Below are 21,719 nucleotides of genomic sequence, written 5' to 3'. Positions count from 1 at the left end.
TCTTGTGCTCCCGTTTTATTGTGACTGCAGTGAAACCACAAAACACCATGCAGCACACTAGACTAGTGTTTTTCTCCAGGTGAGGTGGCCCTACTATTCCAATTCAAAGAGTGGGTGATTAAGTGTTTCCATAGAGGGAAAATAGGGCAGAATGAAAGATATTGTTTGGAAAACACCTGCTGGCTCTGCAGCTGGTCAGACCTACCTTGGATGTGTGTGTTTACAGCATGTGTGTGTGTACATATGTAAAAGTGCACTAGTAGCAATGTAAAGTGCAGAGTTTCACCATCACTTGTTATGTTGCATCACATGGTACCAAATGACAATCTGACTTTGAAAAGATAAAAAGGCTTTATGTTTCACTTTGTGATCAGATTTACTGCCATTTCTATTTCTATTTATTTCTTTGTTTTTAATTCCCTGGTACTCTTTTGTTGTCTTTTATTGTAACCCCCCACCCCCCGTCTTTCCTTCTTCAGTGCTTTTATATCCGCCTCGCGTGACGTCACGACTCACCTGTGGGTGGGTGAAGGATCTGGGATTAGCTGTAGCCGCAGGTAATAGCCAAACATTGGGAGACTCTCGGCTGCACAAGACTGAATTTTACCGAAAGGAGACGACAGGAATGAGCTGAGTCGTGTCGTTCGGTCGAGGCACCCGACTTTAGGTTTGCAAAGTTTTTTGTTTCGTGGAAGTAAAGTCACCTGGAAATCTGTGGGCGGTCGAAATCGAAGTCTTTCTTTTTCTGTTTGAGGCGCTAGCAGAAGTTTTCTCTCTGAGACTTCCGCGGTTTGTTGGCTGAACAAGTTATCTGGGATAAAAGACAACCACAAGTGTTTCCTCTTATGCGGTAAGTCGCCGTTTTGTTAGTAAAATTAAAAGCGGTTCAATGTTGAATAAGTTTTGGTCTGAACTGTTTTCCTGCACATTTACTGTAGGCCAAACAAGCTATAAGGGCGCGACGAAATGGGCCAACTTATTATCATGCACTCAATGCACAAATGCACTCAGTTTTATTTACATTCTCAGAATATGAGGGGGAGATTACTTTACTGGAAGCTAAGTGTTTACTACGTTCGTCTTAAATGCAGGTTATTATTTGTGAGCCATGGTGCGTTTACTGCCTGCAACCCTGTGTGGCAACAAAGGAGGAGGTTTACACCTATAAACACCACCTATTATTTCTAAACATGCCTCTCCCACCCCAGGTCCCGGGCATTTTGAGCCATGCCTGGCCACAGCACAGGGGCTCCCCAGGCGTCCCACCACCACAAACACCACAGCTCCAGAGCAGAAAAATACCGACAGACTCGGACTATATCCAGGGAGAGCACGGCCAGCCAAGACTCCTACAAGGATCCTCATGGGGAGCATCTACACGAGCACCACACTGACCACTCCCGGCATTCAGAGAACAAGTATGGTCGCAGCAGAGGCCACCCCCGAAATGGCACGGGACGGGGCTCAGAGACTATAGGATTTATTCCTGGGTCAGCAGACAGCACGCCTACCAGCAGACATGCCTGTGGCTCCTGTGCCTCCATGGGCTGGAGTGGCTGCAAGGCTCTTATCTGCTGTGTACTGACCTGTGGGTTTTATGGCAGCCGAGAGCCCTGCCTGCCCGTTAACGAGAGCTCCACAGACCATCCCCCTAAAGCAGGTACTGAGCCTCACCCTCCTAATGGCATAACTGCGACCAACCCCACCTGTGTCGTCCCTTTGGAGTCCAAGAAGTCTCCCATAGTCTCTAAGTTGCCCACAAGTGACAGCTTCCGCTACCCGGATGTGCGCATTGCAGGTCAGACAGTAAGGTATCCGGCTCCTGCCCCCAAACGGACCCGTACGCCTGGCAAGGGGGAAAGCCAGCGACCTGTCAGCAACACCAGCCTGTTGTCCCGCGAGGACTATGACTTAGATGACCTGAGCGACACAGGCACAGACATTGACTCTCTTATCACCAAGAAGCTGCTGGAGCTTTACGCCCTGCACCAGATCGACCAGCTGGCCAAGTGCACCTCTGACTCCTCTTTCTCCCGCAAGACCAACGAGATCAGCGAGCTCATCTACAGCATCGCTCAGGACTACAACCTGGAGGAGCAGGAGGCCGAGTGCAAGCTGGTGCACGGAGTCATCCGCATCAGCACGCGAAAGGGCAAGAGAAACAAGAGCCATCAGTCGACGGGACAGCGTCCTAATGGGAGGAGCGACGGGACTCTTCCTGACAGTGGCAACGAGACCATGACCAACACATTCATGAGCAGTGACTGTAAGAATGTCATGCAACATTTTTTTTAAATAATTAACGTTAATAATTACTGCTGTATAAATATTGATAAGATACCACATGACAACTCTTTTCACCACCATCTGGCTGCAACATACCAAATATACCAATCATCTAATCTGTCTTCCCTAAATGACTCATAGTGTCTGTTGGAACGCTGCTGAGGCTCTTTTGTTCGGCTCATAGTTTTAAGCCCTAATACATCAGGCATTTTTCAGCCGATGACCTAATAATAATTGGATAATCTGAGGCAAGTTGATACAGGTACACAATGTCTTCTAAAACAAACTGCACAATAGCAGAGATGACCGGATTCTTTCTAAAATGACAGTGTATTGATGTCTGTTGAAGCTCCTTGTCTGCTTGCACTCATTTTGTTTTTCCTGCTGCAGTTCCAGAAGTGAAAGTGTCAGAGCAGACGCCATCAGATGAGCTGGCGAGGAATATGAGACATTACAGCGGGAGAAGTGAGTACATGTGGGAATTTTCCATAACTGCCGCACAGACACAAGAATTGCACCAGAGTGTGTGATTAGCGGTTATAGATATTACACAATTTAAAATAATTGTATTCATTGTGCTGATAGAGCTACAGTCTTTATTTGTCCCGGTCATTGAGGTATAATTACTACCTGGGTGAATCTGTGTGTGAGGCTCAATCTTTGCAATTCATTGTATCTGCTGCAGCTGCCGGCATTTTCTCACCTCCTCTCTACTTTCTAGTAACATACCACTCTTTATACAGTGAAAGACCAGCATTCCTGCTCTTTTCACTACATATTACAATCCCCCTTCATTAGCTGCCTCCTCCCCTCTGCCATCTTACACCCACCTATCAATCTGCCTCATTCTCCCCTCCAGCTCAGCGGTCATGCTACACCACCTGCTAGAGCAGCAGATCAAGTCACATTAAATATATGTCACGTAATGTCCCGTGATTTATTATGTAATTTTAGCGAACATCTTGAATTACAGATGGATTATCGCACAGCAGCCTCTTTTTTTGGTGTTATTCTGCAAAGAGGCTGTTAAAAGGAAGAGGTGTCCTGTTACATGTCTTTTGAATGAGGGTACACCACATTGTGTTTCCACAACTTTCAAATCGCGGTCTGGGAATGTGTCTGCGACCCAGGTTAAACAGTTTTATGTCTCACGTTTTGGGCATGAAATATAACATCTACTGTATTGGCTTTTTCTATTACTGCTGTGTCTTTTGTTTCCAATGCATTAAATAAAACTCTCTTCTCTCACAGCATACTCCTCCAGCACCGCCACAGCCTACTCGCCCTACCATCACGACACCGAAACAGACTCTTCAGGGGCTCCTCTGCTTCTCTGAAGGGCAACACAGAAACAAAAGTACCTATGCTGACAAGGGATATAGCCAACTAGATGGACAATGTTGTCCTAATGCTGTAATTTTTTTTTTGCTGTTACTGACTGGAGCACCTTTTTACCCCTGGGCACTTGTACTTCTCCTTTTAATGGTCCGGCTAATGTTTGCTATTGGAGTGTCATTTAAATTCACAGACCTTTATCTTTCCAGCAAATGACCCACTGAGGAAACAATGTTTTGTTTGTTTGTTTGTTTTTTTGGGGGGGGTTACACAGGCAAAGACAATGCAAGTTTTTATGTATTTGTTTGCAGTGTTTAAAGTTGTTTTCAGAAAAAGAAATGACACTCCATGCAATCTCAGCAGTCAGGCCAGAGGATAGAGACTGATGGTAGAACATAACCGTCCTCATTCTTGTCTGTGTGATTGTTTATGCAGGCCATTGTGCATGCACTGTATTGAATGTATGGGCATATTTACTCCTGCCATTTAGACTCCTTTTTAAAAGCGTGTTTTGACCTGAATTTGCATTGTTAAGCCATATTTTGATGTACAGATATTAAGTCGATGTTACTTTCTAGGCTGTTAAACCATTTGTGGCATTTGGTGACATTTATTTTTATTCACAAATAAGTCCTGTTTTTTTTTTTTTTTTACAAAATAAAAATCTCCATGCTTGTTTATGCCTTTTCGTGTGTGCTCAGGAAATGTCTTTTCTTTATTTTATCTATGTATAGTAAAGATGTTTAAGTCAAATATTTCTAATTTTAGCTTCCAGAAAATGTGACATACTGCTCCATGCTTGCAGCGTTTTGTGGCAACCTTTTTGTTCTCCACACAAGCCAAAATAATATAATCATGTAGTTTGAGTATAAGCAGCGCCATTTGCTTTGCAACACATTATTTGCTCTCATATATCAACAGGTCTTTCCTTTGCATGGTTTTCTGTCTCTTTAGCCTACTTTTCCTCTTTATCTCTTGGATTATTGTTGTCAAGCTCATTTCCCTGAGGTCACTGTGTTGTACCAGGCAGGGTTTTCCGCCCTCAGCAAAAGAAGGAACTTGTTTGGCTGGTTCTGACAAAAAGGAAATAAAATTCTGGGGTTTGTCTTTGTCGTTTATTGCAAAGGGAAGAAGTAGTGCATAAAATCAACCTGATTTCAGATGAATTAAACTGTATTCACCAATAATGTATACTTTAAGACACCTCAGTCTTCAAGTAGTCTGCCCTTTAGACAACTGTTCTGTTGTTGCAGCTGCCAACTAAAAATATGTAATATACACATTCAATGAGCACCAAAGAAAATTAACATATGTTTAGGTGTGTTTTAATTACAGTTGGCTACTTACATATTTTCAGCTGTAGTCATAATTACAGTGCTATTTTGTGTAAAGGGGATATGTACGTTTTGTTCAGCAACATGTCTCATTTTCAGCCTTAAAGACCTAAGAAATGTATTGCCAGCACCTTGAAACAGCACAGAGCAAAGCAGATAGCTGCACTTGCATCAAGAGGATGATTCTAAAACATTTGTGCTGAAAATAGGTAAAAATGTTTCTCACTTATTTGTAGAAAAAATCAACAAAGCCCAGTAAACTACAAATAAGCTATTTATCTGAATTCTTCTGTGCCTAACGTTGAGCTTTTAGACTTGCTTTTCTGTTTGTGGTGTGTTGCAGTTGCCCTGTTAACCCCGTTTCCTCTGGCTCTCTTCCCCCCTCCAGCACATTCCTGTTTTACCTGTATGAGGTGTCATGCAAAGGCTCACTGTTTCACAACTAACATACCACAGGCTAGGATGAATCAAGAGGGCTTGTTCTATATCAAATATAGCCTGCAGATTGTTAACAGTAAGCTCAGATTTTTCAAGACACTTGATTTAGCATTCAGATACTTCTTCCACTCACTTTTGTCCATTTAAAAATTAGCTAATTGCTTTGTGTAGGACTTTTATTTTGTTAAATATTTGTGTATGTAATAAAAGTGGCAGGACTCAGTTTAAGCCCAGTTTATATGTGTCTGTCTATAGTTTCTGAGAATAAACATGTGATTTCCACTATTTTCCATGAGAGGGAGACAAAGCACCACCCCCCAAAAAAGCTTACATACTATAATGCTTCCACATTTATGGTCATAATAGAAACACGACCATATTCATTAGTCTCTCTACTTTGGTGGGATGTGGTATAACTTTCACATGATTATGAAGTCTACAGTCCAGGAAATAGTTACCACTGATAAACAACACTGACAGTTAACTTTGGTTTAAACACAATCTGATAAAACACGAAGGGGAACACAGCATGCATGAGTCAGAGGTGGTTTCTCAGTATGAGTTTTATGCAACACTGAAGACAACAGACTGGTCGCTTAATGGGCTGAAACCTAGTGTTCGCCTTAAAGTCAGAGAAAAGCCTGTCAGACTGTATTACAATATATTTTCTGCTTGTGTATCTGCTTGTTCCAGTGCTTCATTGAAGCTATGCCACATATTATTGAAATAACTTTTCAAACCCAAAATCACCATATTTTTTAGGGGTTTTAGGGATGTGTCTAATTGTCTATACACATTTGCAATATTTGGAAACCCTGGCATCTTAAGTAATACTTTGCTGCACAACACGTAAGTAATGACGGACCTGCCAAATGATCTGTAGGGTTGAAGATGTTCAGAACAGAGTGCTATTATCAGGTGCAATACCTGGTACATGAAACAAATATTGTTTCAGATTTGGCTGGCTGTGAGTCTTTTTAAAAGATCGAGTCAGAACTTCACTATTACGTTCATGTACAAAAATATACTTATTTGAAATGTAGACAACACTATAAAATTTGCAAAATTTAAGCAAATGGAAAAGATCTTCAACAAAAGATACAGTATATTAACAGTGGGTATAGTATGTCTTTATGTGGAAAGTCAAATCTTTCCACTTAAGTGGATAAAATCTTTTCAGACTGAGCTAAAGTGACCTCAGCTTCAATGTAAATATAAGTCATTCATAGTCTCGTGTTCACCAATTCCCATAGTGTTTGTTGGCTATTGTAAGTGCCTTTTTGAGCAGTCCACTGTCAGGCTTTCCTTCATCTCATGAGGAAACATTGCTTGGGTTGGTCATCAAAAAGTTCTGCAACACCACTGTAAAAAACACTGGATTCAACTTTCTCCAGGACAGTTACATGAAGTCCACATCCCCTCTTCTATCTGCAGAAGAGCATGTCGACCAACAGCTCCAGCAGATCAGCCTGGCCTATCACGGGCCGGAAGAAGAGTTCAGAGATGAGGCTGGGTGTGATGCTCTGCAGCATGGAGGCAGTGAGGAGGATTCGAGCAAAGCGCTCCTCCTGCTCCCCTGGGCGAAGGAGCTGGACCACCTCGCTGAGGGCTTGCTGAGCTTCCTGTTGTAAGCCTTCCACAAACAGAGCTGCCTTTAATTCTGGGACATCTGCTCAATGGAAAGACAAGAAATTAGGGTTACATATAATTCTTTCAGCAGTGATTGGAAATGTACCCCTGAGAACTACTATAACTAAAAAAACTATTTGGAATTATTTATTTATTTTATTACGGACAACATCAGATGAATACATACCTGGATTAAATATTGTGGTCCCTTTGAGGTATGCATACTCCTTTGGACTCAAATCCAAACTCCAAAACTTTTTGAGGCAGGACTTGAGTTTGCTGACACCGGCCATGGTGGGCTGCTCCCTCTCCATCTCGGGGCTCTCCTGACGGTTTAGGAGAATCTTTTTCAGCATGCTGTCAGCAGGGGTGTCCGTCACCTCAAAGTCCACATGCTCCTGGGCCAGACCCAAAATGAAGAGAGGTGCCCAGCAGCTTTTGAGAAGTGAGAATTGGTCGTTCGGTGGCATCTGGTTAAAAGCAGGTAAGTTCTTCATGAAATGGACGGTTTTAACCAGAACTGCTGAAGCTGCTTTGCAAATCTCAGACGGCCTTTTCAAGCACACTGTCCGTCGCAGCTCACAGTTGCATCTATGAGGTGTTGAATTGTAGTCGGAGCTGTTGCGGCTTGGTTTGTTGTTATCCATTTGGCTCAGGATGTTGTAGAGGATAGGATTCGAAAGCCTGTCGCTGTTGGCTGAACAACGACACCCGTTATCCATTTTATACGTTGTAGAGATCTATGTAGTTAAATATAAGCGACCTCTCACAGGATGGGCTCTTCTTGAGCTTGTGAGTACTTCTGCTGCCTCATGCAGTGCCGCTGGTTTTATAAGGCCAACCCACCCTGCGAAGGGGACCTTGACTTGTCAATACACTCTCTGTAAAAAAAACAACAACTATGTGCTCTGCCAGGTTACTGATGGAATAACCCTGTGAAACCGATAAGCTTTTCTCAATGAAAAGGAGCTGGTGGAGTAACGCCAGGATATCAACAGGGTTGGGCCTTATCTCATAGCCGGTGTCATTAACCCAGGCAGTACCAAGCTACCAAGGACTACAGAGGTAATCAGCCCCACACTGTGTCACTGCACACTGCCAGCTCACACCTGGAGAGCTGGAAAGAGGGCAAAGCAGAGAGGGGGTATTGACCTAGCCTATAAGTTAAGTCCTCATGAGGTGTAGCAAGTTTTTTTCCCTATTTATCTTATTGTGGTACAAACCTGCCCAATCCAACCTCTTTTTTATTTGTTTGCCTTTGATATTGATTAAACCAGTTACAATCAACCAACATGACTCACCTAACAGTCTACGGATTTTTTCAGCCAATTGTTCATTTATACTTTCTGTACATTTTATTTCCCCATACAGATTCAGCATATGGAGTCCAACAAGTGTACAAACATGCCAGTTGCTCTGTGAGGCTGTAGACACAGCTGTGTTTGAGCTACATGCTAACGTCATCATGCTAACATGCTCACAATGATAATGTTACCATATTGATGCTAAGCAGGTGTAATGTTTACCATGTTCACCATCTTAGTTTAGCAGGTTGGCAACATGCTACATCTGGCTACACTAATTCACTTGTTGCACTTCTTTACGTTGGTCATGAGGCTGATTTTAGTACAGTCTGTGGCTCAAAACAGATAGATAGAGATAGATAAAGGCTACACTCAGTGTAGCATGATCAGTGTCTGTTTGTTATGTTTCAAACTGACTTTGTAATATAGTTGTTTTTATTCTGAAACAATCAAAGTTGGCCAAAAAAATTCAAAGAATTCCAGTTTATGGTGTCTGCAACAGGTGGTACAAGGAGTTTACCCTAATTTGTTATCTTCCCGGTGCCTGGCACAGAGGTTTGAGACTGATAAGCAAATGACTTTATTATTGTCGCAAATAAACAAACAGCACATTTTCAATGACAAGTTCTTTTGGTTTGGACATTTAGCACCATGAACCACTCAAAGCTGTTTACCACATTGTATAGTGACAGGTGACATAATATATAACATATTATGCTCTCAACCTTTGGCGGGACACCTGCTGCACAAGCCAAGAAGCCTGAAACCATCGTGAGATGGAGGTTCCTGAGGAAGATGTGCTCCATAGAGCAGTGGATTCAAGGTCAGGCCATAAAGTGAATGACTGCAATAAAGAGATTACAAGCCAGACACTACTGGCAGCACCAGTCGCCTAATGTTTGTTTTACTTAATTGGCCTCTTTACTCATTCCTTCAAAAAATAATCCAGGTTTCATAGCCTCATTTTATTTCCTGAAGTGATCTCATTATGATACACGACAGCGATTATTCATGTAAGACGTGACATGTCTACATACTCACAGGTGCTAAATTATAATGAATCACATTATCTTCGAGAATGTGATCCTTTCTGTAAAGTGACCTGTAATGCACTCAGCAGTCCTCTGGCTTCTTGAAGCATGCTGACAGTTGTAAATGCTTGTGATAAGGCTTGTGTTTATAGAGGTTAGGAGCAGGCAGAGACGGGCACCGAGGGCAGGCTTATCTCCGCCAAGGCAGTAAAAATAAAATGTCCTCCATTCTATAAGTAGAACAATTGCTGTATTCTGAAATCAAGAAAACAGTCCAGGTCTGATGAAGCATGATGTAATGGCTGACACCTGAAGAGTGTCAAAGCCTTTTATTTTTTTTTTCTATTATTAAAATACATATAAACTCTAAAAATGTATTAGGACACTTGACCTCAATAGCATTATCAAGTGAAGACTGTAATAACAATTGGATGATTTTGAAATTAATTGTGTCAACATATCCCTTATCTACTGAAACACAGTTTGCTTTTTTGGGCAGATTTCTACCAAATGTTGACTTTTATGTTTCCTCTGGTTGGAGTTTCCTAGGTCATTGAACTCTCGTGCGTGATGGACACCATGTCTGCTACATGACACTTGACCTTGACCAGATCCAGAATGCCGCACATACATTTTAAAACAATACAATTGGAATAATTTTCTCAATCAAATTTTCAGATCTTCTTGTCTACAACAAATTTGTGAGAAAAAAAAACCTCATTTACTATATAATACTGGAGAACTCAGAGTGAGTACTAAATGGTCCATCTTGCCTTCTTTTCCAGGCTTTTGAGATAAAGTTAGGAAACTTTAACACATAAAAATAAAAACTACCATTCCAACCAGACTATTTCAGGGTTTTGCGATGCAAGTCATCTCTCTTCAAATGATATGCAATGACATACTGTGCTGCTGCACCGGGCTCTGATGTTGACCCAGTAGTACCTCGAAAAGCATGCATACTAAACTAACATAATACTAAACTGAAATACTTTTTAAGTACTGACCAAAAGGTGTCTGTAGCAAAGAGTCAATCAAAAACTATCAAGTAAGCTGGCATCGCAGGCTTGGTCAGATTCTATGTCTTGTTTAGTTATCCTTTGATTAAATATTTCCTGATTTAAGTTAGATTTTTTTTGCAAATTTTACAATGTATTTTATTTAGGCAAAGTTGGCTGCCTTGTGTTGTGACATACCAATGTGAGGTATCTTTTAAACAATACTGAGCCCCAAAGTTGAATTGTTTATCTTCATTTTATATGATGTCTTGTTGTGACTGGGTGTCACAGTATTTTTGGTATGTCTGTGGAAAGATGTCTTTTCTTGGAGGCTCACTATTGGTTTATTTTTTTTAATTTTCCAGCACAGACAGAGATTTAGTAGCTCTGTGGTGTGTGATATATGTGTTAGAAACTTTTATTCTTTCAGTATTTTACAAGCATTGATCTTGTAAGAGTATAAAACTAAAAGTAAGGTCGAAATTCTGACATACCTGTAAAATCTGTCAATATGTCAATAAGTCAAGTTGGTTTCAACACAAATTTTTCACTTTTAATCTGTAATTTCCGAACATATATGACACTCTTGAGGATTAGCATGGGCTTCTACAAGCCAGGGAGGCTATGACTAATGCACAATAAGTGTGCAATATGTGTAAAATGATGTCAGGGTCCAGACACCCAGGTCTAGTTTTACTGCCTATTACTATCAAAACAAAATGATAAAAACTGAGGTGAAGGACAAGGGAAGAGTTAGCCTCTGGGTTAATGAACTCTGACTGAACGCATTTCTTGGTCGTCTCTCTGAAAGATGGTAAAAAAAATGTAGAAATGTGAAAGATTTTAAAGTTTTTCTTAAAAGACCTAACATTGTGTGATTTGTCCTGTTCATTGAGGTTAAACAGTCTCACACTAGTCTTGCTGCCTTTTTGCCTAAATCAAAAATATTTATGTAAATTTTAAAACTGAGCCAGACTGCTGTGTCATTTGAGTCTCACAGTTTCATTTCTCCTTTTAACATTTTAACTTTGAATGTAATCAAGGTTGCAGAATTGATCACTATCATGTTTGGTTTGGTGAGTGGGTTGTTACTACTTTATGCTCATTTTTTTGTAACTCCCCCTAGCTGTCTCTTAAAAATGCCTCTACTAAAGGTATCTCCCATTCCTCCCCCTTTGTACAAAGGGTTTTTTGTTTGTTTGTTTTTCCTTGTCAGAGAGCTTGGGTTGGATTGGGCACAATTCATGTGGCCTGTAAAGCTCAGTGAGACACTGTATGGGCTAAGCTGCTCTTTGGTTATCACTTCACTGTCACTCTGTTTTCACCTCTGCAAAATATCATTTCTTGGATATCTTGGATATGAAGGGAATTTCAATTTGGACTGGATTCCAATAATTTCAGAGTGAAGATATAGAAACAGCACATGTAGATACAGTAAAACCTCCAGAGATGATATCCATTATTGATTGTTCAGGATCTGTTCTTTGATACTAGAGATGACATATTGTTATGAAAGATAAAGACAGAGCTAGGAAAACCAAACCATACTAGTATCTTTGATTATCTTCCATCTGTATATCATTTCATATGGAACTCTGTACATGTCTTTGTTCTTTTTCTGTGAAATGTATGAGAACAACACATAAATAAAAAATAATGAAGAAAGTAAGTAAGAAATAAAAAGACTGTTACAGTAATCAGTGTCTCTATTTACTAACTTTACTCGTACTTCATCCTTTGAAAGTGTACACTGATGGTATTGTTGCTTTACATTTTACATTTGTAAGGATTATTGCCTAATTTGAGCAGCTATATGTAGCCTATTCGCGAGCTAGCTTTCTTTCCTCAGTTTAAAGTTTTAAAGATATGAGAGACAATATCTAGACTATCGTTATATATATAAAATAAGTAACATGGTTATAAATAAAATGTATAATAATTTAATATAAAGAATATTGTGTAATAGCTTTTTCTATCGTCTCAGGAAGCGGATCTGACGTCATTTCTGAACGTCGTTCCGATGACGTTTGCTGTCCAGAGAAAAAAACAATCATGGCGGACTCTGAGGCCGTTGATCCTGTGTATTTTGTTATTAGCAACATTCCTGTAGCCTTTCGCTCAGCGGACCTGAGAAATTATTTCAGTCAGTTTATAGAAAGCGGCGGTTTTCAGTGTTTTCACTACCGACATCGACCGGAGGTTCTCAGGGAGTCTGAGGGACCCGAAAACACAGTGTGTGTTGACGGTGAAGAGGGCAGCTCCAAATCCTCGGAGACTGACCAAGTAACAAACAACAGCTCTGTGAAGAAGCAGACGGTGAAGTCGTGCTGTTGCATCGCCTCTGTCCATGCTAAAGAAGCTGACAGATTCACCAGGATGTATGCGGGAAATCACTGGATTAACTCGAAGGGGAACTGGCTGTCTAGACGTTGTGTCATCAAAAGAGTCAAGGTTTCACATGGCAACGGTTAGTTTATGTGCTTCTCAAAATGTAACGTACAATACAGTAATCTAGGCTTGGGCTCGGAGACTACAAATCTATAACATAAATCCTGCATTACAAACTGGGGTTATGGAGTTGCATTATTAGAAGTGTAGGATCAAGTGTGTTGGGAGCTTGACCCAGTCGAATGACAGTCAGGATATCTTGGCCTTTGTTGTTTTGATTTAACTATTATTAATAATTGTTAATCCTTCAACAACAATATAACATGCCAAAGTTATTTATTATTTATTAGTTGTTTATTACTGGAAATGTGTTGTCTTTTGTCTTGTTTAATTGTGATGTGAAGTATTAACATTGTTTGTACATCTGATTTAATTTATTTATTTTTTGTTCTTTCAGATGACGGGTCATTCCCTTATAAAACAAAGTACGAGCAGCGACACCGGGTGTCCTTAACGGAGTGTTTCACAGAGGCTGACCTCAAAAGCTTATCCGAGCTGAATCCACCTGCTCTGATGCAGAATGGAAATGTGGGCACACCGGTGAAAGTGTTCTTACAGCTCATCCAGTCCTGCCGACTGCCTCCGCGCCTCATCCGGAAGTTGGGCCTCACTTTCCCCAAGACCAGCTCCAACCGCCGTTATGGCAATGTACCTTTCCAGTATCAGGACACTTGGACGCTTCCAGCCACAGAGGAGACTGTATTAACAGCTGCTGGACATGAAATATCAGGACCAAGCACTTTGGGTGCTCCACCCTCAGGACAGAGGCAGCTAGCTGATGACACAGAAACAACAGAGACAGATGAGCCACAGAAAGAAGAGGAGGAGGATGCACAGTCAGATGCAGATGATGTGGGTTTTAATCCATTCCTATTTATTAGTATGTCAAATATAAATGCATTGTTATTGTTAGCATCTGTAGGCTGCAGAATAGGGCTGGTTGAATTGTCATCATCTACCTTTACTGTGTTGTTTGTCAATTATTCATCTTGTTGGTTATAGGATGATGACTGCTGTGAGGAGTGGGAGCGCCATGAGGCTTTGCATGATGACGTAACGAGCCAGGAGCGAAGCAAAGAGAGGCTGTATGAAGAGGAGATCGAGTTGAAGTGGGAGAAGGGCGGCTCGGGCCTGGTGTTCTACACTGACGCCCAGTACTGGCAGGAGGAAGAAGGAGGTATGCAACAAAAACATTAATCATACAGTTTTCCACACTTACCAGAAGAAGCTGGTATATCATGATATATGTTTATACATGAAAAATCACATATTAAGTTATCAGATTGATGTTAACCACATTAGCCGTTGTATACTATACTTGTTTAGTATCTCAGAAATCATTCTGGCTGAAATCTGACAAAGTAATAGGTTTGTATTGTTAAATTAGACAACTGAATTCCACTCTATGATTACAATAATATACCTTAAAATGTAAGATAAGACTTACGCCATGACTGTGTGCAAAATTTGTTATGATCTCAATCAATTCAAAGCACCTTTATATGTTTTTTTTATGCCACTACTACTTTAAATGAAGTGTATTTGCTTGATGAAATACTGATTTACATTTATGTCTTATCTACTTTTTTTAGATTTTGATGAACAAACGGCAGATGACTGGGATGTCGACATGAGTGTTTACTACGATAAAGGTATCTCAAGTTTGTTTCACATCTGTGATTGCCTTGATTGACGAAGGGAACCAAACTGTGAATTATCTCTGCAGAGTCCGATTTTCTTTAACCCAGCTCTTCCTCTCACAGATGGAGGTGACATGGATGCCCGTGATTATGTCCGAATGCGGTATGAAAAAAGGCTGAGGGAGGGTCTTGAAGATGGATCTGGGCACAATCAGTCTATTGGCAGCTTTGAGAGGTTCACTAAGGTAAGGAGGTGGCCTATAATTTGACTCCCATCTTTTCTACCAATTATGATCCGCCTATATGAGCAATTTTCTAATGTTTTTTTTCTTTTTAGGGCTTTGGCCGACGTCTGATGGAAAAGCAGGGCTGGAAGGATGGTGAAGGTTTGGGACACAGTCAGATTGGGATTTCTGAAGCCCTTGCGAATGAGGGCCAACATCCAAATTGCAAAAGAGGCTTTGGGTGCGTAAAACACAAAAATAGAATCAACAAAATATAACTGCTTGCACATTTTGGTATGTGAGTGAGTGGACACTGTTTTTTAGTGCTCTCCTGATGCTATTGTATTTCTTATCTGCAGGTATCACGGAACGAAATTGGTCTTGCATCCTGTTAAAAAGGCCAGAACAGATTTTCATATAACTACAGTGTATGATAAACCCAAAAACATAGATGGAGGTGACACCTTGCTGAGACGCCAACCAAACACTAGTATGAAGTACAGAGGCTGGCAGCCAGGTGGCAGCATTGGACCACGAAGATGACTTTAATTAAATTATTATTACTGCATATATTTTTTACTCACCTATTTGTCTGACTGTGCTATTAAAACATTTTTTCAAACCTTTCATTCCACTTGTGCTGATTTTGTCTTTTAACTTTTTGTATGCTTTATGTAAATGTATCAAATTGCTGACTCACTATCACACAAAAACTTGTGTTCCTATGTATTCACATGTGTGTGGGATGTATTAATGATGTAACGTAAGAGCCAGGCTTAAGTAATATGTTAAGTACTATCACAGAGGTGTTGAACTCAGGGTAGTGTAGTACCCCATGTTAAATGAAAAACAATGCTTTTATTTTGACACCTCGGTTACGTAACCCGGATGTACTTTAGGTTTGCTTAGTCAGTTAGCTAGCAACCGTTGTACGCATGCAAACCATAACAGCGGCAGACGGTAATTATCCATCAGTACCTAGTACATTTACAAATACAAGTCCACAATGTCGTGACTGAAATTGTAGCTAGTGTTAGTTAAAGTTCTCTGTTGTCGCACATAAACTTTTAATTAGCTACAGTTAGGTAAGCTAATGAATAAAACTTACTAAGTGTATTTGATCGTTGACGTTGCAAGATTTATTTTCTCCTGCCTAAGTACCGAGGTGAGTTTGTGCTTTAGTAGTAAATGGTAGAAAGGATGAACTTGACTCAAGCCTCTTTCATGCTATTCTAATATCTGACACTGGCTGATGTGACCCTGCCAGGTAACAACCTGGATGCTGATACCCTGCATAGGACAACACATGTGGCCCCTCTGACATCCTGGTCCCGTCTAATGTGAGTCTCTCCAGTGGCACTGAAACCATGTCCAGCCAGACAGGAGTAACGCCCTCTCTACGCTTCGGCCAGGTGGTCATTGGACCCCCAGGCTCAGGAAAAACCACTTACTGCCGAGGAATGCAGGAGTTCCTTACTCACCTGGGACGCAAGGTGGTTGTGGTGAACATGGACCCTGCCAACGAAGGGCTGCCTTATTCCTGTGCGGTAGATATCTCAGAGCTGGTCACTCTGGACGATGTCATGGAGGGCTTGAAGCTTGGGCCCAACGGTGGGCTCCTCTACTGTATGGAGTATGTTGAAGCAAATCTGGACTGGTTAGAGAACAAGCTGAAACAGCACAGTGACTGTTACTTCTTGTTTGACTGTCCTGGACAAGTGGAGCTCTACACCCATCAGAGTTCAGTAAAGAATATATTCTCACAGCTGGCCAAGTGGAATTTCAGGGTGAGCCTCTCAAACACTCAGGGATGGGAATGATGCTATGTCCCCTGAGCCTTAAACGTTATCCATACAGTCATCATGTATGTACAGAATTAACACAATATAAAAGTGATTCCACCTTGCATTTAGGTCTCATGACTGTCGTTCTCCCACACTTTCTCCCTTCTTTAAGCTGACAGCAGTGCACCTCGTGGACTCTCATTACTGCACTGACCCAGCCAAGTTCATCTCTGTGCTATGTACCTCCCTGTCCACCATGCTTCACGTGGAGCTTCCCCACGTCAACGTCCTCTCCAAGATGGACCTTATTGAGCAGTATGGCAAACTGGGTAAGTTAAGAGCTGTTGTCTTTACCTCAAACAAAACAAATGTTACCACACACAAAAAAATATTTCAAGGAAGGACAGAGGATTCTTAATTTTCTCAGGCATACACCAGTAATTTTACAACTTATTACTGCAACTAACATTTTTCCTGTCTGTATTCTTGTACAGCCTTCAACCTTGACTTCTACACAGAGGTCATGGACCTGACCTATCTTCTCGATCACCTGGCTGCAGACCCCTTCTTTAAAAAATTCCACCATCTAAATGAAAAGTTGGCAGAGGTCATACAAGATTACAGTCTTGTCTCCTTTGTGCCTCTCAACGTACAGGTATCACTGTTTGCTGTTCTTGTTACACATTGCACAGAATGACCCTCAGTGACTTAGGGTCCATGTATTTTATACTGCTGGTGGTGCATTCTAGCAAATATGACCTAATATTGCTGTATTTCTTCTGAAATATGCTTCAGTAAAATTAAAGTAGAATCACTGGGGATTTCCCTTATTCAAAAAGTGCTGAAGTGGCTTAAGTTAATATAGAGGCCAATTGTACATAGCTGTCATCAACCTTCTGAATTTAAATTAATAGAACCAGCTAAATGTAATTCATATAGGTTATATGGTGTACCAGCTTGTAGTTATTTCAGGTATATAATGTGTATCAGTTTGTATGCATGCTCTGTGGCCATTTTGTAACACCACATTTCTCTCTATCTGACTGCCTACATCTGACTATAGGCATTGAATTGTTGTTTTGTTGCTGCATGAATGTTAACACAGAGCTACTGTATATTGCACTCTGCTACACAAAAAGCTTTTTTTTAAATAGGTTATAGGCTCAGTGACGACAAAAATGTCAAGTCTACTTTGAGCTTGATCAGACCTAATGTAGCCTGACCAGCTTTATCAAACATCGTCATATACACAATAACTGGCTGAAAGATTGTAAATGCTTTTTTTTCAGAGTAATACCTATTAAAACTCATTTCATGTTTCGTCTGAAAGCAAATTTGGCACCAAATATTAATTCAGAATCAGAAATACTTTATTGAGCCCCGAGGGGAAACTATTTCGTTACAGCTGCCCTTCTGTTCAACTACCTTTACGTTGATGCACACTTGAGAATAGAAGGAATAGAAGTACTAAGCAAATCAAAATATAATACACTATAATACAGGTAAGATAAATTAAGTACAAAGTGGATATAAGTATAAAAGCTAAAATAAGTGTAAGTACCAAGTGGATTTAGAGGTTGATAAGTATGTACGGTATAATACAATGTAATAATATAAGTAATAAGTAATAGTGCAATAATTAGTACTGTCAAGTTAAGTGTAGCTTATTAAGATGATTATGATTAATTCTTACTTAATTACTGTATCTAGAGTTTGTCTCATGTTATATTTATGTTCAGTGGAATGATGTGAGGCCACTTAGAGATGTTGAGTGGACAGCATAATAAGAATTCCTTTATTACATTTTTGTATTAGATGTGTGAAAGGGTTTATTACCCCACAAGTCATCCATACTGAGTAGAACTGGCCCGAACATGTTCAACTCCAACATTGATTCATCTATGCCAAAATGGCTCCCTTCCAAGAATTTCATCTTTTCAACAGGTAAATCATAAATCATTTTTAGCATTTGAAATTGAACACTGGATCAATTTTCTGTAGATGGATTGGACTGTTAAAAGGGAGTGGGATGTCTGCACTGTATTCGTTCACTGACATTATTTCTTTATGGAGACTGATATGATCTTGTGTGTGTATCCAGAGACAGGAGTCTAGACTGCTGTGCCATCACCGCATATGGGACTAGTAATTTATACAAATGGCAGGTTGGCGTTCTCGTTTCCATCATGGTGAAAACGCAGACTTGATGCATTTCTGTGTTTTCTACCCCCTTTTAGTTTAGCAGTTACCTTGGTTACCAGTGTTACTTGACACAGCAAATTTTAAAGTCAAGAACACTTTTGACCTTGAGAAAGACAAGATGCTAAACTCTGAGCTTTGGAGGAAGTTTGGGTTTTCATGGCTTCGTATACATGTGTAGCTTATCTCAAAATACTAAACCTTGATAAACATACACCAAGGCTGAACAGGCTGCATTACCACATTTCCAAGAAGGTTTCAAAATCTTTTCACAGGAGAAGTCTGCCTGTATGCTGCAGCAGATCTGACTGGTAGAATAAAAAAATAGGAAAAGAAAATGAGGACATATGAAACACTTCAAATATTTTGAAACCAGAAATGCAGTTGTCCTAAAACTGCACATGATCATGGTTTCAGTGAGCATTTTTTCAGCAAATATTTTGTCATCGGGTACTTTCTGTGAATTCCTACAGGGTAAAACCCCCTGATCAAATGCTTCTCTTTTCTGTCCCCAGGACAAAGAGAGCATGATTCAGGTCTTACGAGCAGTGGACAAAGCCAATGGCTACTGCTTTGGAGACCTGGAGGAGAGGAATCTGCAGGCCATGATGTCAGCTGCTGTGGGGGCAGACTTCCAGTTTGACTCGTATCCTTTCCTAATCACTGTGGTGACTCACTGTGACTCATCTGGTTTAAAGTCAAACCATAAGATTTACGGGAGGTGGCTGAAATAGTGAATACCCTGGAATTTTTAACAATTTAGACTGAATTATGCTTAAAGTAACCTAAAATACACATTTAAAAATGTGTTATTTTGTTATGTTTTCCTTAACAGTACTCCAGTACTCTTGGAGTGCAAGAGCGGTATGTTGAAACCAGCGGAAAGACTGTGGAGGAGGAAGTGATGGACCTGTGAAAGGACAAAACTGGTTGGCTTTTTAGCACCAGTGTACTGTACCAGGGGAGTCTTGGCAACATCCATCTCACTTGGCCTGAATTCTGAGCCTCTCTACAAAGGCAGTGGAGAGATGGGAACTAAATTTGGGTGCAGGAGATGCTTCAAGGTTGCACCACACCTCATAAAAATCACAATGAGGACGACTGGACGACTGATTATTCGTATGTCTCCACTGCTGTTTCTATAGACGACAACAAGGACATCTTCAAGAAATGCCAATACATTTTCTTATAATGTATTAAATGTAAAGGCCCTTGTTTTGTTTTTTAGTTAGATGTTTATGGCATCCTTTTAGGGTCTGTATGGTCATATTCATTCTGAAACAATAAAGTGACTGTAATTAATATAGACATTGTTTTTTGTCTTCTCTACGGGTTTGAATGAACTGAAAATATAAGATTCATGTTGCTATTCCTTGCTGTTCACTTTAGATCATTGCTGCATAAATGAAATCACTAAAAAGTGTTGTGTTTTTTGTTTTGTTTTATAATTGGTGAAGAACATTATGGCAATGATTACACAGAGGACTTGGACTTTCTTCATGTGTACCCTCCTGCCATGTGCATATACAGTATTAGTGAGGAGCATCTCTGGCAGAAAGAGGACAGACAGCGTATTTCCCTTGATATGCAGTGGAATATAATGGAACTTGACAATTGGCTGTGCCTCAGAGATGCAAGTGCAGTTTGAGTGTGTGTGTGTGTGTGCGCGCGCGTGCGCGTGCGCGCGCGCGCGCAGTGGATGGATAAATATTAACATGAACACTACATATTTTGTGTTTATAGAAGTGCTATGTTCAGTAAAAAAAGGGTATTATGCAACATGCTGGGTAAAATGGTAATAAGTGTTTAATCCCATAAATCTAAAGATGCTACTTAATAACATAGCTGCATAATGTCCATGGAGCAATTCTGAACAAAGACGAATCAAAAACATCAGCAACACATCACAAGTATTGAATTTGGTGTAGAGCGAGTCCCTGTATGTTGGGTCTGTCTTTTGTCCAGCAGATGGCACATGTGCTTGCAAATCCTCCCCCCTCCCAGATCCACAAAGCTCTGCCACAACTTTTCCCAGCAGCCAGAGCAGAAAAATTAAGTCAGGCGGGGAGAGGAAGCTACATTAAATCTGTTTCTGCACAACTGGCCCTGTGTCTGGTCTCTGGGATGGAAGACCTCCTGTCTGTCTAAAAGCAACTAAAACTCTCTTTTTGAACTTGGAGACTTCTCCGTCCACTGCTGCTGTTGCACTCTGTCTTTACTGTGAAACCCAGTTTAAAACCTCACATCCGCATTTAAAATGTACCTTAAAACACAAAGTCTAGACGCCCTTCATACACACATTAAACATGAGGCTTCGTGTGCTTCGTGCGTGCGCTTCTCATGCGTCGTTGTAGTGCGACTAAAATAAAGCGTGATCCACTTTGCGAGCTCGCACTGATGTGGGAAATCACATTTAACTCTGTGTGGTATGATGTGGCTGTAAAATTATATGTGGCCTGCTTCTGCTCTGCATGCGTGCAGAGGGGGGTGTGTCAGGCAGAATGTTAAATTGTGTTCTGATGTTTGTACATGTGATCAAGAATGCCTACTCACTGGTACTTCCTGCCTATTTTCCACCTATAAAACCCCTAGAGTGCATGTACGTACGCGCGCGCGCGTGTACGTGTGAAAAAGAGCGCAAAAGAGACGGTTTCCGCGCGTGTGTGTGTGTGTGTGTGTGTGTGTGGAGAGTGAGAAAAGAAACCGAAAGGCAATCTCATCCCACGTAGGCGACACATAAAATCTGAATTTTGACCAATACCCAATCGAACTATTAAACACCTTGTCATGTATTAGCATTTTATTTTTTATTTTTTACAAAAACTCCCTCAGCCTCAATGCTGTGCACACACCCTGTGCGGGGGTCAAATGCTCTATTTCTCTAAATGTTGGGAGACTTTGAAACTGTTCATGCATCCTCTGTCTGGTAGATAAGGTCTGGGGTTTTTCCCTGTTCGGCGTAGTTCAACGTTAGTAGGGTGAGAGAGAGCTGGAGCCTGTGCACCCATCCCCCCACACTCAGCAGAGGAGTGCTTCTGCTGGAGTGAGAGACAGACAGAGAGGAGAGGA

At 40.8% G+C, this 21,719-nt stretch overlaps 4 protein-coding genes across 8 annotated transcripts; 3 read left to right on the top strand and 1 right to left on the bottom strand.

The window, feature by feature from the left end:
• The first annotated feature begins 500 nt into the window (after positions 1–500).
• On the top strand, positions 501–4,319 carry kdf1a (keratinocyte differentiation factor 1a). 2 transcript variants are annotated; one of them, XM_044208511.1, is made up of 4 exons: positions 501–850; positions 1,209–2,266; positions 2,677–2,751; positions 3,538–4,319. In XM_044208511.1, exons 2-4 carry the CDS (start codon positions 1,228–1,230, stop codon positions 3,621–3,623), a joined length of 1,200 nt encoding a protein of 399 aa, XP_044064446.1. In that variant the 5' UTR covers positions 501–850; positions 1,209–1,227; the 3' UTR covers positions 3,624–4,319. The 2 variants fall into 2 exon arrangements, with proteins under 2 accessions (XP_044064446.1, XP_044064447.1); XM_044208512.1 differs by having other exon boundaries at positions 518–667.
• Positions 4,320–5,938: 1,619 nt separating this feature from the next.
• nr0b2a (nuclear receptor subfamily 0, group B, member 2a) lies at positions 5,939–7,938 on the bottom strand. Its single transcript, XM_044208513.1, has 2 exons — positions 7,210–7,938; positions 5,939–7,062 (listed from the first exon to the last, which is right to left on the bottom strand). Exons 1-2 carry the CDS (start codon positions 7,742–7,744, stop codon positions 6,818–6,820), a joined length of 780 nt encoding a protein of 259 aa, XP_044064448.1. The 5' UTR covers positions 7,745–7,938; the 3' UTR covers positions 5,939–6,817.
• A 4,421-nt stretch (positions 7,939–12,359) lies between these two features.
• gpatch3 (G patch domain containing 3) lies at positions 12,360–15,296 on the top strand. The gene is made up of 7 exons (XM_044208523.1): positions 12,360–12,822; positions 13,201–13,655; positions 13,806–13,980; positions 14,396–14,455; positions 14,567–14,688; positions 14,781–14,908; positions 15,027–15,296. Exons 1-7 carry the CDS (start codon positions 12,408–12,410, stop codon positions 15,208–15,210), a joined length of 1,539 nt encoding a protein of 512 aa, XP_044064458.1. The 5' UTR covers positions 12,360–12,407; the 3' UTR covers positions 15,211–15,296.
• Positions 15,297–15,525: 229 nt separating this feature from the next.
• On the top strand, positions 15,526–19,956 carry gpn2 (GPN-loop GTPase 2). 4 transcript variants are annotated; one of them, XM_044208525.1, is made up of 6 exons: positions 15,526–15,627; positions 15,935–16,454; positions 16,624–16,780; positions 16,946–17,106; positions 19,166–19,296; positions 19,494–19,956. In XM_044208525.1, exons 2-6 carry the CDS (start codon positions 16,035–16,037, stop codon positions 19,564–19,566), a joined length of 942 nt encoding a protein of 313 aa, XP_044064460.1. In that variant the 5' UTR covers positions 15,526–15,627; positions 15,935–16,034; the 3' UTR covers positions 19,567–19,956. The 4 variants fall into 4 exon arrangements, 3 of the variants coding, with proteins under 3 accessions (XP_044064460.1, XP_044064459.1, XP_044064462.1); XR_006379254.1 differs by lacking the exon at positions 19,494–19,956 and adding an exon at positions 18,267–18,395 and having other exon boundaries at positions 15,548–15,832; XM_044208524.1 differs by having other exon boundaries at positions 15,548–15,832.
• The last annotated feature ends 1,763 nt before the right edge of the window (positions 19,957–21,719 follow it).

This window comes from Siniperca chuatsi, linkage group LG9, assembly GCF_020085105.1.
Source record: "Siniperca chuatsi isolate FFG_IHB_CAS linkage group LG9, ASM2008510v1, whole genome shotgun sequence".
Taxonomy (NCBI): Eukaryota; Metazoa; Chordata; class Actinopteri; order Centrarchiformes; family Sinipercidae; genus Siniperca; species Siniperca chuatsi.
The sequence above is the reverse complement of the archived record's forward strand: the minus strand, read 5'-3'. Positions and strand labels throughout refer to the sequence as shown.